The sequence below is a fragment of the Schistocerca americana genome, chromosome 4 (genome assembly GCF_021461395.2).
Source record: "Schistocerca americana isolate TAMUIC-IGC-003095 chromosome 4, iqSchAmer2.1, whole genome shotgun sequence".
Taxonomy (NCBI): domain Eukaryota; kingdom Metazoa; phylum Arthropoda; class Insecta; order Orthoptera; family Acrididae; genus Schistocerca; species Schistocerca americana.
The window spans coordinates 809,901,224-809,918,035 of record NC_060122.1 but is presented as its reverse complement, the minus strand read 5'-3'; the positions used below and the strand labels follow the sequence as shown (position 1 = coordinate 809,918,035).

General features: G+C 41.9%; 1 protein-coding gene across 1 annotated transcript in view; it reads left to right on the top strand.

Moving 5' to 3' along the window:
• The first annotated feature begins 549 nt into the window (after positions 1-549).
• The window catches only part of LOC124613818 (SH3 domain-binding protein 1-like), a 75,702-nt gene continuing 59,439 nt past the window's right edge, over positions 550-16,812 (top strand). The window contains exon 1 of the mRNA XM_047142540.1: positions 550-616. Coding sequence (XP_046998496.1) covers positions 550-616 — 67 coding nt within the window. The remainder of the gene's footprint in view (positions 617-16,812) is intronic.

The window sequence follows — 16,812 nt, the reverse complement described above, 5'->3', positions numbered from 1 at the left end:
TGATTTTGTATTTATGACCCTGTATTCACCTGACCAAAAGTCTTATTCCTCCTGCCACCGAACTTCACTAATTCCCACTATATCTAACTTTAACCTATTCGTTTCCCTTTTTAAATTTTCTAACCTACGTGCCCGATTAATGGGTCTGACATTCCACGCTCCGATCCGTAGAACGCTAGTTTTCTTTCTCCTGATAACGACATCCTCTTGAGTAGTCCCCGCATGGAGATCCAAATGGGGGACTATTTCACCTAAGGAATATTTTACCCAAGAGGACGCCATCATCATTTAACCATACAGTACAGCTGCATGCCCTCGGGAAAAATTAGAGTTATTAGAACATATTGCCACCATAAACAGACATTGGGAATGGATTATCTGCAGCAGTTTGAAGAAATTTATAACAATTTAAGACATTCTTCAACCGAGTCTACACCAACAGAACTAATAATGAATAAGAGAGGGATCATTGAGTGGGTTAATTGTTTACTCAAGGTACATGTATTAGAAGAACGTCGGGAGGCCAAGATTTATCGAGGATTAGCCAAAATGAGGAGAAAAGCTCAACAGAGGAAAACTTATCATGAGCAACAATTGAAGAAAGAATATATACCAAGTGGGTACAGAAGCACTACTAATGACCTATGAAAAAACGTCATTGCTTAAAAGGAAGAACAAGGAATGGCCACTTGTGTACTCAGGACCCTACAGGATCATTTCTATACCTAATGGTGGAGCCTATGAATTAGGTTAATCGATAATAACAAATTGAAGGGAAATACTGTCATCACAATCTGAAACCTTACCATTCGAAGGACTGATGTAATCAATGATTAATAATGTGTAATGGACCCTGTAAGTAGACTATGATAAGACTGATTGTTATATTTCAGAAGACCGGTCCGGTTGTGATAATTAAAACTTAGGGACAGCGTCGTGTTAGTCATTTCGTAGAGAACTTCGTCATTGCGAGTGGAAAAAAATGTTTCTGTAAGTCTGGTGAAATCTATTCGTTAACATTCACAACAACTGTATATTTCCGGAAATTGCATGCAACGGATTCTGACAGAAGATTTGCACCTTTAAGCTTATAAAACCGAACTCAGACAAGAATTAAAGCAGAACATTTGCCCAGTGGGTGTTTGAGAAACAAAGAGCGGGCAGCAATTTCTTCAAGAAAATAATATTCACTGGTGAGGTGAACAAGCAAAATTGCAGGAACTGAATCACAGTAATTATGGAGAACTCTTACATCCAAAACGAGTGACTGTGTGGTGTGCCATTTAGGCTGAGGGGATAACTGGGTAGAATTTCTTCGAAGATGACGCCGGAAAAGCATTAACAGTGGACAGCAAATGCTACTGCGATATGCTAAGAGAGTTTTTATTGTCTGAACTGGATCGTGTGAATGCTGAAGAGATTTATTTTGAATATGATAGCGCAACCTGTAATACGTAAATTGCAACGGTGTAGCTGTTACTGGTACAAGAAACATTCACTCGTCGGGTGATTCCTAGCAAAGGTGATGTTAATTGGCCACCCAGATCTTGTGATATGACATCATGTGATTTCTTTCTCTGGGGGCCATTTGAAATAACGTGTGTATGCCATCAAACCATGATCACTTTCAGAGCTCAAGTCCGTGGTTCAACCTGTAATGGCGGAACTAGAGCTGTGCCGATGAGGTACGGAAAATTTCATCAAAAGAACGAGATCGTGCCTGCAGGGCCGTGGAGAACATTTGAATAAGATCAACTTTCATGTCTAATCACAGGTAGCATGCACAGCAATAATTTATGTAAATTATTTAATTTCATCAGTGACTTTGTATGTTATTATACATTCAAAATTTGAGTTCTTTGTGGGACTCCGTTTACCTCTAAATACTCGTCGGAGACTTGTTCGTTATCTACTATAGGTTTACAACGAAAAGTGCGTTAAATCTGGCGCGAACGTAGACATCAGGCTCCATTATGGCCCCATTGTTGCCACGACATTTATTACGCATTCACATTCTTTGGTTTCGTCAACCCACAACCAAAGCATCGAATTCCAACCTAACTTAGGCTTAGAGCTACGCTACAGGTCATTGTTTCACCACGACCAAAGTATGATGGGGATCTCAGTGTTACACTTCAGGTCTCATATCAAACGACGAGCCACGGCTATGAATATGTGCACACTCCTGCCCTTTCTTTCTTTCAAGAATTGCAGTTTGCAGCGTGTTCTAGTTTAACACATTCGTCAAACTTTCTAGCACCTTTACCACAGGTTATTGAAACAGATATTGCAATACGTCAAATAACTGGACTGCTGTATAGCATATTTTACTCACGGTAAATCCGTGCCATGTTACGACGTTGACAACAACACAGCGCATCATTTGCTGTGTTTACATGTGACACAACTTCTATAAGATAAAAACCGAATTTTGAAAACAGTCTTTTCGCTTTCGCTTTACATGTCAAGGCGTGAATGGGTTTTGCAATCCAAACTAAATATCAATGTTTCGATCGTCAGATGTTTTACGCAAACGGCCTCTGGAAATCAACTGATTCGGTTTCCGATTTAGTCATTAGGCTGGCTATTTCTCTTCAGTTATGTGTAAGAGGTAGGTAATTTATTGCTCAGTCTAATACTTTTCCTTCACTTCGTCACTTCATGCAGATAGCTTACGTTTTTATAATCATACATAGCCTGACAACTGGAGTACGTTTTGAAAACGGTTGTGCTCTTACATGAGAGCAAAAGTCGTTTGTGGAAGAGAAAATACGACAATAAGAATAGCGTTTCCAAAATCGGTATTGGAGTGTCTATATAAAGAATCAGTGGCACTATCGGAAAATCGATTTACGAAAACCAGATTTGGGAGGCCTATGTAAACACAGTGCTGCGTGCCAACCTTATATACGGCAGTAAAACGGGTAAAATTCTCAAAGTCCCCGAGCGAAGCCATCTCGCTACATTACGGCAACGTCAACATGAGGCTGGCGCAATGAAAACATTTCGCCGCCGAGACTAGGATCAGGGCAAAACAACATCGGCGTTTCTAGCGGGCCAGGCAGCAGACTTCAGCAGAGTGTAGTGGGTCAGAGCAGCAAAACAGGGTCACGTCACCTTCGCTATGTGACGAAAGAAAGGCTAAAGCGATTGCGACAAACGATACCAAGAGCTTTTAGGAACCAGTTCTAGACTGTTCAGAATGGTTCAAATGGCTCTGAGCACTATGGGACTTAACTTCTCAGGTCATCAGTCCCCTAGAACTTAGAACTACTTAAACCTAACTAACCTAAGGACATCACACACATCCATGCCCGAGGCAGGATTCGAACCTGCCACCGTAGCGGTGGCGCGGTTCCAGACTGTAACGCCTAGAACCTCTCGGCCACTCCGGCCGGCGTTCTACACTGTAACAAACCCGTTAAGCAAGCACGGCAGAAGGAAAACCGCCGTAACCTTCGTTATAGCAAGCGCTATGCGGTCATGGCGAATGACGTTGAGTGAACATTAACCAGTACTTCGCTCCATAAATATCCCAGCGGTGTAGCTCGTAAGGCAGTCGGTCAGAAGGATCGATTGCGTACATGACGTTCGCTCTCGATTCCCTGACTGCAGCAAAGGACGTCTGGCAGAAGTCTGTTGTAGATTACCTTCACACTACCGACAACAGCAGCCGCCACTGGGAGAGATGGCTACCTCGCGGTTTTCACTAGTCGCAAAGCTCAGCAGCAAAGTCTGCCTATGTCGCTGATGGGAGGACCTGGCGATATTTCCGTCCCATCAGGATCAGGACACCAGAGTTCCTGACATTCCGGTGGACTGAATAGGGCCTACCTGGACGGCAAGCCAACATCGTCGAACTTCACGGGTACGCGGCAACTGTCATCGCGGTACGACGGATGACGAAGACGTGTGGTCAGCGGGAGGGGACAGAGCACCTCCCATGCTGGCGTGTGTTGAGTTCAATAGACGCGCCGCCGGCACTCACTGAAGCGGCGCCGTGGTACAGACGGAGCCGGCGCCACGGCAAGGCGCGAACGCCAGTGCAGCAGCCGGCTGGAACGAAGTGTGCGGTGTCAGCCGCGTGGAGCGGGCTGAAGGCCGCTTACGACGCTATTCCTCAGCGAGCATCGACAGAAGGTGCTAACCACGAGTCAAGGGGTCATCTGTATTTTATATGGAAATAAATAGCTAATTCTGAATCTTCTTCCGCTGCGCCTGTCGGTGAACACAGGTCACTACCGTCCTCCCGAGGAAAACTGGCAAGGAACGAACTGGAAGAGTGGCTCCTGACACAGAACCAACACTGCTTTCGCTCTCCCAATAGTCGCCTCGTGCAGTAGTAACTAAAACTGCTACAACCCATGTTAGCACAGCAAATCCGTTTACCGTACCAGCATTCTATTACCTACGCGCAGTTTTACGAAATGCAGCTGTAAGCATCGATACAGGTATACTGGCGTGGTTGCGCGACGCATGGAATAAAGTCTAGTGTCTTATTCCACTCGTCGGCTTTGAACAATGACGTCATACCAGAGGAAAGGACGTTTATACACGCAATATTTGAAAGCAGCGCATGATATTTGTAAACAAAGGACTGCAGCGTATGGTACAGTTACAATCGCAACACACGTGATTATTTACTTAGCCGCGAGTTACACATACAGTACGCTCATTTTAACTGAAGACATTGAAACACTGCGAAAACTACACATGTTAACAAAAGAAGTTATAATTTCAGTTTGTTTGTCTCGGAGGGGCACACCCAGTGATATCACACTCGACAGTCCACCCCATCCCGTTCCGTGGGTGACGGGGGCAACTCTATTCAATCACAAAATGTTTTTTTACTGCAGATTACGATTCTACGGCAAGATCTGCATACATTTTGCCTGAAGCATTTTTTTCGTTTCGCCATAGACGGCGTTGTAATCGAAGGAATAGAAATGGGTAAACAATCTTTATTTACGACATGCTGCTCAGTGGTCCTTGAATATCCAGTGGCATGTGGGACACCATACACACAAACACACACACACACACACACACACACACACACACACACACACACACACACACACACATAAACAAACTGTGTTTGAAACAAATTATTGTCGTAATTTATGAGAGTAAGAAAAGCACGAAATCCTTTAACCCCATTACACTATAGCGTGTAGTGAAGTCTTAACATTATAAAATAGTGTTAATTTATAATAATTATTATTGAATACAGTAGAACAACTACGGGAAAGTCGGAGTTTTGGGCGGGGTAAAACTAAAACAGCAACAGGAAAATGAAATAAACAATACTGTATATGAAACAGTAGCTTGAAATGTGGAACAACCGACACAGAAATCACAGAAATACTAAAGGAAAACCAGGACACAAAAAACGAAAATTCACAAAAAGTAACAAATATTGGAATCCAAACTAGTACTGACCTCTTACGTAGTTCAATTCTGGTTGCCGATTCCATTATTTATCATTTGTTACAGTAGTTTAGAGAGCAATTAAAAATGCCGAAATCTTATTATATTTCAGAGTAAGCACGTGCCGGAAAAACGATCTAAATAATGAGCCGCGGCATGGTCGGAATCGGTAAACAGAATTGACCTACAGAGGTCATCATAGATATAGCAATTCGATGGTCCATAGTTTTTAACATGTTTGCCGTAGTGTGTGAACTCGGTTTTTGTAGTATTTCTAGAGTTCTTATTGATCTCTGAACTTCTGCTAAAAAGTAACAAATATTGTAGTATCGATTCCAAGGTCTTTTTTTCACAGTAGTCGATGTAGAAATCTTATAACACTTAGTGGACACACTTGTTGTAAAACCGGCCTAAACAACTATTCATGGATTGGTTGGAATCGGTAACTAGATTAAACGTATATAAGTCAATTCTAGTTACCGATTACAGTATTATAAATACAAAAAAAAATTACAATGCAGTGCACACACTTGCTGGAAAAACAATATAAATAATGAACCATGGAATTGTTGGAATCTGTAACTAGATTTGACCCGTAATGAGTAAACACGGAATAATATAGGACACACTAACTACAATTTCAATGAACAAACGTAACGAACTTTATGTCAAAGATACCAACACGAACCATATATAACATTACCGGTAATGCACAACCATGTGTTCAATACATGTCAAGCTACGATACCAGCTTTTTTATGCTATTTTCCTTCTATAATGTTACGTTTTAACCTTCTGACAATCTTTTGGTACATTCGGTCTTTCACAGATTATAACCCAGCTGAAGAGTTGAGACAGCAAGGTTTTTAAAAGGTAGATATTTCTCAGTTACAATTGCTTATACTGGAGTCGCATGACCTACTCAAGAGGTTCAAGTTTTAATCCCACTTTTCCCACAACAAAGAAATAATTATACTCCATGATTGCAGCAGTTGCTACTAATATGTCTCTCACTTAGAATGCATTAAAAAAATATTCTTCTTTGGTGCGATAAATTGCCCTGGCTTGTATAAATTTACTGCCACAGATTTTCATACTAATGTGTGATTACAGCAAACACAATATAAGATAAATTTCTTGCCATGTTACTCCAATAAACGGATACAGGCTTTCAAAACACTTATTTTCATCAGCGTTTTTAATATACTAGCCAAGAAATCCGGCGTTGCCCCCGTATTTACGAGTATTTATTCCAATCTTTTGTTAGTTCATCTCCTCCTCCCTGCTCTCTCTGTCTCCTCCCTTCTCCTCTCTCTGTCCTTTTCCTCCTACCCCCTCTTTCGTTCATCTTCTTCCCCCTATCTCTATCCACATCCTCCTCTCCCTCTCTCCCTACCGATCCCCTCTCTCTTTATCCACCACTCTTTTATGTTATTGTGTTTGCTGTCGTATTTTATGTTGTAATGGAATATTATTTGGACGAGATTTTGGTTTGTACTGCTGGCTTACAAGTGTTGTACTGTTAACTAAACTCGTCGTTTGCGTAATATGTTGAGTGACGAAATCGTGGTATTCGCTCTCAACGCAATTTAATTGCGAGTGCTTGAGTCTGTAAAGAATCGCCGTATGATTTCTGGTTCGTTCGTCAAGTCTCCAGCGTCTCTCCAAATGCACGTCAACGCAGGTACCTGGAACTCTCCGGATATTTATGAGAATGTAATTGCAGAAGAATAATTAATTTTGAGTCTCACTTATTAATCAGTTGAGATGAGCTCTTTTATTTCTTCTGATACAATACAATATATCGAATGAGCTGTAGCAGTTTCAAGATAATCTTGACGAGAACAATAGTCCGAAGAATAATAAATCTGAATAATTGACATTCCAGATAACAACAACAAAAAAATATACAAATCAGAGATGAAAGTATTGCTCATATCTCTCTGTAAGATAATAGCATCTTTGATTCCTACATACATCGCACACTATCAAACGGTCATTTCACTAATAAAATTGTTCATATTAAATTGTGACGTTAAAATGTCCTCCCCAGGAGTACGGCAGAGTGCGGCACAAAATAAAGTGCTGCACAAACCCTTTATAGTTCGTAATTTTAATAGCACACTGTTAAGTTCTTTCGTGGGAGATGAAGAAGCATGCACAGGATAGAGTAGCATGGAGAGCTGCATCAAACCAGTCTCAGGACTGAAGACCACAACAACAACAAGTTCTTTCGACCTTTTCGATCAGACACATTAGTATTAAGTTTTCGTCCAACTGAGGATTGTTCATGTTTACATGACAATAATTATAGTTTTATGTATATCTACATTTACTTGTGATGATGTGAAGTTTATTGTTGTGTAATGTTCACTACGTTTCATTACAGTTCTCAACACTTGAAAAGACTACCCTGGATTCTAACTTGACCCTCATTCAAGCATGGATTTTCGAGCATGGGTGACCGGAAAAATTAGGAAAAACCGCATCGAGGCCTTCAGTATTGATAACTGCAATGGGTGGGTCACTGTATATCGACAATAAATGAACGAGCCTAGATGTCTGTGTGCATAAATCGTGTTTGATGACTAGATTTCACTAAACTTTTCCAAATCTCTCTCTCATTTGTTAGACACATGTCTCGTACAGCATAGAATTAACAATCTTCTAAATATATGCTATCATTGTCTACTTGTGTCGTCCTGGTGTGCAGGTGGTAGGCGACGACGAAGTTGACGGAAAAGTCGACCGGAATCAGGATCGCAGAATGACCGGTTCAGAACGGCCGTTGGACACGGATCTTAACCATCCTTCGGGTTGGCGCGGGAATCAGCTCGGGGATGGGACAAAGAACAATCGTAATAGGGCATTAGAATTTTTGAAAAGTCAGTTTCTGCACCTGTAAGAAATGTATGGGGTCTTATAGACAGCCCATTCTCACATGACGAATCTGTGGTCCCTAGAAATTTGGATTCAGAGTTCATATCCGAGAATTTAATAACTGACAACATGGTAACTGTATATTATCTGGTCCACATAAACCAGCGAAAACTTCAGATCACACAGATGTTTCAAGAACTTTTTAACAACACTGAATATCTTTATCACAGTTTTAGTGAATGATTGTTGCACATCACTCATAGAAATGCACTGTTCTATTGCAGCACGACTGTTCGCAGGAGTTCGTGCAAATAGATTCGGTCACAATCCATGACTTAAATTGAGCGTTCACAATGGAATACATTATATCATGTGGAGCACAGTCTTCTCAAAATTACAGATTGAAAAGTCGTGCAGAAACACCAGTTTTAATTAAATTTTACGTTAATCACTGCACAATGTGCATATACATAATTATGTGTCTCTGAAAATCATTGCGCAGGGAAACCGTTCACAGAGTTGTTCTCTGAAAACATTGTGTCCGAATGTCCTTGGGAAACAGATGGTCCCACAGTCAGTTCTGTTCATGCACATTCTATCATTCTCTAATATAAGTAAGCTGCAATATGTATGGTATGGATACCTGCATGAGATGCAGATGTACCTTAGTATGTACACTTTCGTATCTATCTCTACTGACTCATATCACGCGGATGGGCTTCCTTACACGAAAGAAAAAAATAGATTAGCAATAGATAGATCCCACTAATATTAAAGTCTGTCATCGCTAAGTAAGTGTGCATGCCTATGGATGTGCTATGTAGGAATAAATCACGAGCATCCTTTTCATAGACAATGAAAGAAATAACAAAACAACATGATATCATTGTTGCAATGCTAATAGAAACAAATAAAATGGATAAACATAGAGGTCAAACAACATAATATCTAGATCTATATGTAGAGTTGTGAGTGCCAACAGACAAGCATCACTGCGCGAAATAACCGGAGCAATCAATATGGGACGTACGACGAGAGCATCCGTTAAGACAGTGCTGCGAAATTTGGCGTTAATGAATGGGCTGTGGCAGCAGACGACCAACGCGAGTGCCTTTCGTAACAGCACAACATCGCCTGCGCCTCTCCTGGGCGCGTGACCATTTCGGCTGGATCCTAGACGACTGGAAAACCGTGACCTGGTCAGATGAGCGCCAATTTGAGTTGGTAAGAGCTTATGGCAGGGTTCGAGTGTGGTGCAGACCACACGAAACGATGGACCCAAGTTATCAACAAGTCAGCAAGGCATAGTGCGAGCTGGTGGTAGCTACATAATGGTGTGGGCTGTGTTCAATGCAATGGATTGGGAGGTTCGGCTACTTGGAGACCATTTTTAGTCATTCATGCGCGTCGTGTTCCTAAACAAGGATTGCATTTTTATTGATAGCAATATTGAAGAAGCTGTATAATTTTTTTCTGTTTCGTCCGTCCGTCTCAGTTGCACTGAGATAAAATTCAGCTGCAGAAATTATTATTCATACAGTACAATACAATATGGTAATTACGGTTAGTAACAAGGTGCGTGTGATAGTCGCGAGCTCTATCTTCTTATCTCGTGTTTTCTACTGAAAATCTCATGCTTGTACTCTTGTTAACTTTACTATTACAGAGATCGCCTAAACTTTATTTTTTTAAATTGGTCCTGTGCGCAACAAATAACTTACTTGGTCTTTCTGCTGCCACTGCTTGGTCTGCTGCATTCCATTATTTAACAAAAACGTAAACATCAACATTCATGCTGAGTGAAATGCATGTTCTGTATGGCGGCTCCTGCTGTTGCTGCGGCTGCTGCTGCTTACTACAACTACATATAATTCAAGAGAATGGGTTTGATCAAATATAAACTCGATAAATGATAACCCAAACAAGTAATTCCTTTTTTCAAAAACTATATTCTGAAAGCGATTTTTTTCTCATTCAATTAACAAAACGCTAGAAGCTCTTTGAACAATCGCTCCGTATGTAAATCTACCTCCAGTGGCATTAAAGCAATATTACAAATTAATCAAATTCTTGAGACAGACTGAAATACTTCTCAATTAAATACATAGTGAAACACTTCCCTGACAATTACAAAAGAAATCAATGACAAAAATCAATAGCTTGAGAATGGGCGTGTCAGCCCAAAATCGGTAACCACTACAGCTGAATTTTATATCAGTGCAACTGAGACGGAGTAAATAAAAAAATCATCCCATTTCCTCCGTACTGAACAGTTGCCAACCCACCATCCGAGGCAGCATGCCTCGAATAAGCAACGATGACAATGTGCCATGTCACAGGGGCACAATTGTTCCCGATTGGTTTGAAGAACATTTGGACAATTCGAGCGAATCGTCTGGCCTCCCAGACCGCCCATCATGAATCCCATCGAATATTTATGGGACATAACCGAGAGATCAGTTCGTGCAGAAAAACTTTCACCGGAAACACTCTCGAAATTATGGACGGCTGTAGAGGAAGCATGGCAGGGGACTTGCAGTGACCTGTTGAGTCCAGGTCACGTCGAGTTGCTGGCCAAAGAAGGCCCGGCTCGATGTTAGGAGATATCCCATGGCTTTCGCCAACTCAGTGTAGGTGTTTGTCAACAAAACATTCCACGGAGTTTGCGAGTAGTTTTTGCGCAACATTCACCACATTTGTAAAACATTTTCACTGTGACAGCACACTGTTCTGTCGTCATGCACTCCATTAATAACCAGAAAAAAAACATGAAAACCATGCCAACTACTTGAACAGAAATGGTGGTAATTTCAAAAGTAGCATTCTATATTCGTTGTAACATAATAAAACAGGGAAGAAAGCGCACTGCGCGAAGGAATTACCTGAATGGGACGGAAATCGGTAGACGTGATGTACCTGTACAGACAGACAAATAAGCACAGTTTCAGAAAAATTAGATGATTTATTCAGGAGGAATAGCTTCACAAATTGATAATGTCAACACCGCATTTCATGACAAGCTATTCCGAACTTACTTAGCAGCAAGGTAATGCCTGCTTGCACACGGCAAGAGTTTCTACTGCTTGACTTCGTGCTGCTTGGCCAGAAACGTCGCAGGATCTCTATCCGATTGAGACCTTTTAGAGCATTGTGGGCTGGCCTCACCAACCAGTTCGGGATTTTGAAGAACTAACGCACCAGTTGAACAGAATTTGACTGATGTCCCTCAGGAGGACATCCAACATCGCTGTCAGTCAGTGTCAAGCCGAATAACTGCATGCATAAAGCAAAAGGTGGTGACCTGCTCAATATATGAAGCTGTTTCTCTTGATTAAATCATCCAACTTTTCTGAAAATGTAATCATTTGTTTGTCTGTACACGTACGCCATGTCTACCGGTTTCCGTCTCACTCAGGCAATTCCTTCGTGGTGCATTTTTTTAATTTTTTATTTGTATTTATTTATTTATTTATTTCATCGAGGAAAGGAAACATTGTACGTTTCGCTTAGGAAAAAACTCAGCACTCTTGTTACGTCGCAATGTTATTCACGGCATGTTTCTGGATGATACTTGCGACAGCAGTAGTGTCACATACTCAGAGTATTCAGTAGACAAAGCGAAGCTTGCTATTTAGAGGCGCGGACGTTATGGAGAGTATGGTTTCTGCTGTGTTCCACAGTGAAGCGCACAGAACACGCCGATTTGTGGGACCATGAACCAAAATTCTGTAAAGCACCCAGCACTTAAGCTAGAATAGTTTTTATGTGACGACGGAAGCTGGCCGTGTTTCTGGGAGTACTTAAAGTTAGTTGGTTAGTTAGTTAGTTTGTTTGTTACGTGATCCAGGAATAATTCTGTGTGCTAAATCGTAATGGTGTCGAACGAGTCATTCTACACTCACATCGCAAATTAATTTCCAAACATGGCTACATGCCGAACATTTGTAAGATTTTTAAATACACAAAAGTGAGCCAGTAATTCCTACCTACCACTTTTTACAAAATACAATAGAAATCCTTCTACAGAATCGAAGGAGTTGATAAACAAGAAAATTTTTCAGTTTGTTTCCAAGTTTTGGTTTGCTGTCTCTCAGACATTTTATATCACTAGGTAAATGATCAAAAATTTTTATTGCACTATTCTGCACCCCTTTTTGTGCTACAGACAACCTCAAGTTGAGTAATGAATATAGTTTTTCCTTCTGTAATTGTAATTATGTACACCACTGTTCCTTTTGAACTGCTATGGATTATTTACAACTTCATGAGGGAATAAATATACTGGGAAGCAGCAGTCAAAATACCTAATTCCTTAAACAGATGTCTACAAGATGATCGTTTATGAGCACCACATATTACTCCTACACCACGTTTTTGAGCAATGAACAATTTCTTTCTTAACGGTGAGTTATCCCAAGAAATTAATCCATATACGTAAAATACGCCAAATTACAAATTTGTCTCTCCCCAAGATTTACAATGATTGTAAGTGCAAATGTGGCTGAACTAAGTTGTTTTAAGAGTTCCAAAATGTGCTTTTTCCTCCACTTTAAAATCTCATCAATATGAACACCTAAGAACTTTGAATTTCCACATTATTTATTATTTCCTCACCGTGTGGTACACTTATCATTGTTGTAGTACTTCCAGATGGCAGAGCTGAATATTTTGTGTCTTTTTAAAAATTGAAGGTGATACCATTCTTATAAAACCAGCCAATAATACTTTTAAGAACTTTGCTCACCATTTCTTCTGCTTTCTGCACGTATCCATGTATTGATTACTATAGTGATGTTAACTTCAAAAACAGCTACTTCTGTTTGTTGTATATTAGACAGAAGGACGCAGAAATTACCAACCGCTCCTATTTCATTATTTAGTGTGTGTAAATTTTGTTGAGTGAGCAAGTACATGTCATTATCAGTACAGCAACTCTTCTGAAACTCAATGTGATTTGCTAAAGATATTATTATTGCTAAAGTGAGACGCTATTCTAGAATACATCAGCTTCTCAAAAATTTTGGAAATTATGTCAGCAGCGAAATCGGTCGGTACTTATTGACATCTCTGTTATCACCTTTCTTAAAGAGCCATTTAATAACGACATATTTCACTCCCTCTGGAAGAATGTCTTGAGCTAGTTATGCGATACATATTTCTGATAGGAGTGAGATTGTTATATGGGAACAAATCTTTAGAACTCTATTGGAAACACCATCAAAATCTGACGAGATTTTATGTTGGAGAGAATGTATAATTTTCTTAATTTCCCAAGGATAAGTTGGTGATACATTCGTATGACTGAATCTTCTGAGGGTTACCTTGTCAACATGCTGCTGTGCTTTTCTTTTGAACTGTTTCTCCCTATACTTTCTACTACATCTTGTCTGCAAAATCCTCCATAGAAGATAATCCGTTCCTGTTAATCGGCAACAAGCACATATTACCCCGTCGATATCTTGTAAGACAAGCGAAACTGCTCTTTGACTGTACCTCAGCTTTTGAAGATCCATAGAGAGTGACCGGCTTGCAACGTATTTTCAGACGGCAGTCGGATTGTCCAAGTTCCCCTTAACTACACTACTGGCCATTAAAATTGCTACACCAAGAAGAAATGCAGATGATAAACGGGTATTCATTGGACAAATATATTATACTAGGACTGACATGTGATTACATTTTCACGCAATTTGGGTGCATAGATACTGAGAAATCAGTACCCAGAACAACCGCCTCTGGCCGTAATAACGGCCTTGATACGCCTGGGCATTGAGTCAAACAGAGCTTGGATGGCGTGTACAGGTACAGCTGCACATGCAGCTTCAACACGATACCACAGTTCATCAAGAGTAGTGACTGGCGTATTGTGACGAGCCAGTTGCTCGGCCACCATTGACCAGACGTTTTCAGTTGGTGAGAGATCTGGAAAATGTGCTGGCCAGGGCAGCAGTCGAACATTTTCTGTATCCAGAAAGGCCCGTACAGGACCTGCAACATGCGGTCGTGCATTATCCTGCTGAAACGTAGGGTTTCGCAGGGATCGAATGAAGGGTAGAGCTGAAATGTAACGTCCACTGTTCAAAGTGCCGTCAGTGCGAACAAGAGGTGATCGAGACGTGTAACCAATGGCACCCCATACCATCCCGCCGGGTGATACGCCAGTATGGCGATGACGAATACACGCTTCCAATGTGCGTTCACCGCAATGCCGCCAAACACGGATCCGACCATCGTGATGATGTAAACAGAATCTGGATTCATCCGAAAAAATGACGTTTTGTCATTGGTGCACCCAGGTTCGTCGTCGAGTACACCATCGCAGGCGCTCCTGTCTGTGATGCAGCGTCAAGGGTAACCGCAGCCATGGTCTCCGAGCTGATAGTCCATGCTGCTGCAAACGTCGTCGAACTGTTCGTGCAGATGGTTGTTGTCTTACAAACGTCCCCATCTGTTGACTCAGGGATCGAGACGTGGCTGCACGATCCGTTACAGCCATGCGGATAAGATGCCTGTCATCTCGACTGCACGGCGTTCCGTATTACCCTCGTGAACCCACCGATTCCATATTCTGCTAACAGTCATTGGATCTCGACCAACACGAGTAGCAATATCGCGATACGATAAACCGCAATCGCGATAGGCTACAGTCCGACCTTTATCAAAGTCGGAAACGTGATGGTACACATTTCTCCTCCTTACACGAGGCAGCACAACAACGTTTCACCAGGCAACGCCGGTTAACAGCCGTTTGTGTATGAGAAATCGGTTGGAAACTTTGCTCATGTCAGCACGTTGTAGGTGTCGCCACCGGCGCCAACCCTGTGTGAATGCTCTGAAAAACTAATTGTTATATCCTAGCCAGTAATGCCACCCGAGCCCGCTGCCAAAAGGTTGGCAGCATCAAAGTCCGGACGCCGTCCGCATAAGCAGCGCCAGTGAGACAGGAAATCGCCGCAAGTCTGCGCGCGCCACCGCTGGCTTCTGGTTTCTTAAGCGCTGGAGTCGCGAGCGCTAGGACAGTTCTGTATTCGCCGCTCAGTTGTATACTCGCCACCGAATTGTGTACTTGCTAGTCAGTTGTGTGTTCATCGCAGCAGAGTTGTTGTTTGTCGTCAGCCGACGCTGACCTAGCCGCTCCGATTCGAACTAGACAGATTTCTGTAGACACGGAGTTCACTACTGTGTTGCTGTATCTTCGTTAATAAAGATAAGTACCGACTTTTATTTAATCAGAGTGTTTGGGTTTTCCTCTTTCTGTTCACTGTTCCAGCGGACCGGTCGGCCCGCTACTAAAAGTGTGGCGGTGACTTCGTAAGCCGTTTCTACAGCGAACTGCTTGTCGCTACGAACGCCGCCACAAAACTGGCGACGAGGACTTCCGAACTCGTGTGCAGGGCTGGTTCAACTTGTTTCTGGTTATACTAATTATAGCGATAAAATTTTGAGGGCTGGTTTAATTTGTGTTCACTATGTCTGCCGAATTACAACAGTTGATCTTGTTACAGAGTCAGCAAATACAAAGTCTGGTGGAAGCAATCGCCAAACAAGCGGCTAATCCTCCAACACAACAGGAACAAGAACAAGCACAGGCAGCACCACCTTTCCGTGCTTTTGATGCATCAAGAGAAGAATGGCGAGAATATTTCGCGCAGTTGCAGGCGCACATGACAGTCTACAAAATCACGGGTACTGAGCGGCAGCTTTATTTAATTTCCACTGCAGGCGTGGAAGTCTATCGACTACTTTGTAAGTTGCTCCCGGAATCCAAGCCAGAAGCTTTAGACTATGACGTTGTTGTTAACAAGCTTGCTGAGTATTTCGAGTCGCGAGTTCATGTGGCTGCAGCCAGATTCAAGTTCTTCAGATTAAAGAAACTGCCACATCAATCTAATAAACAGTGGGTAACAGATTTACGGGGCCTCACCCGTCAGTGCCGATTTAATTGTGTGTGTGGAGCTTCCTACAGTGATGTCATGTTACGAGACGCTATTACTCAAAACATTGCAGATTCTCGTATTCGTGCTGCTATCTTAAAGTTGCCTGACCCGTCATTAGAGACTGTGATGAACATCATTGAAGCCCAAGATACTTTTGACTATGCTGAGTGTGAGTTAGATCAGCCATGTATTTCTCAAATTGCCTTTGCTAAGCAAGTTATGTCACGCCCGCGGCCCCACCGGCAGAGTCAGACTGTAAACACTAGCCGGCCGCGTCATGTTAAACACATTCGTCAGCCGCGTGTGCAAAATGATAGAGTTAAGTCTTGCCCTAAGTGTGTTCTTGCTCATCCTCGTGAACGTTGCCCGTTAAGAAACGCGGTTTGTCACTTTTGTCAAAGGAAAGGACACATCCAGACTGTTTGTTTGCGTAAACGCAAGAACAATTCTAGTGCTGCCCAGCCCATGGATATTCATGTTCTTCAAAGCCAGCCCGCCCAGAAGGTCGCGTTTAAAGCCTCTTCCACGGTTCGTGTGGGTAATAAACTTGTTCGCAATAAGCCAC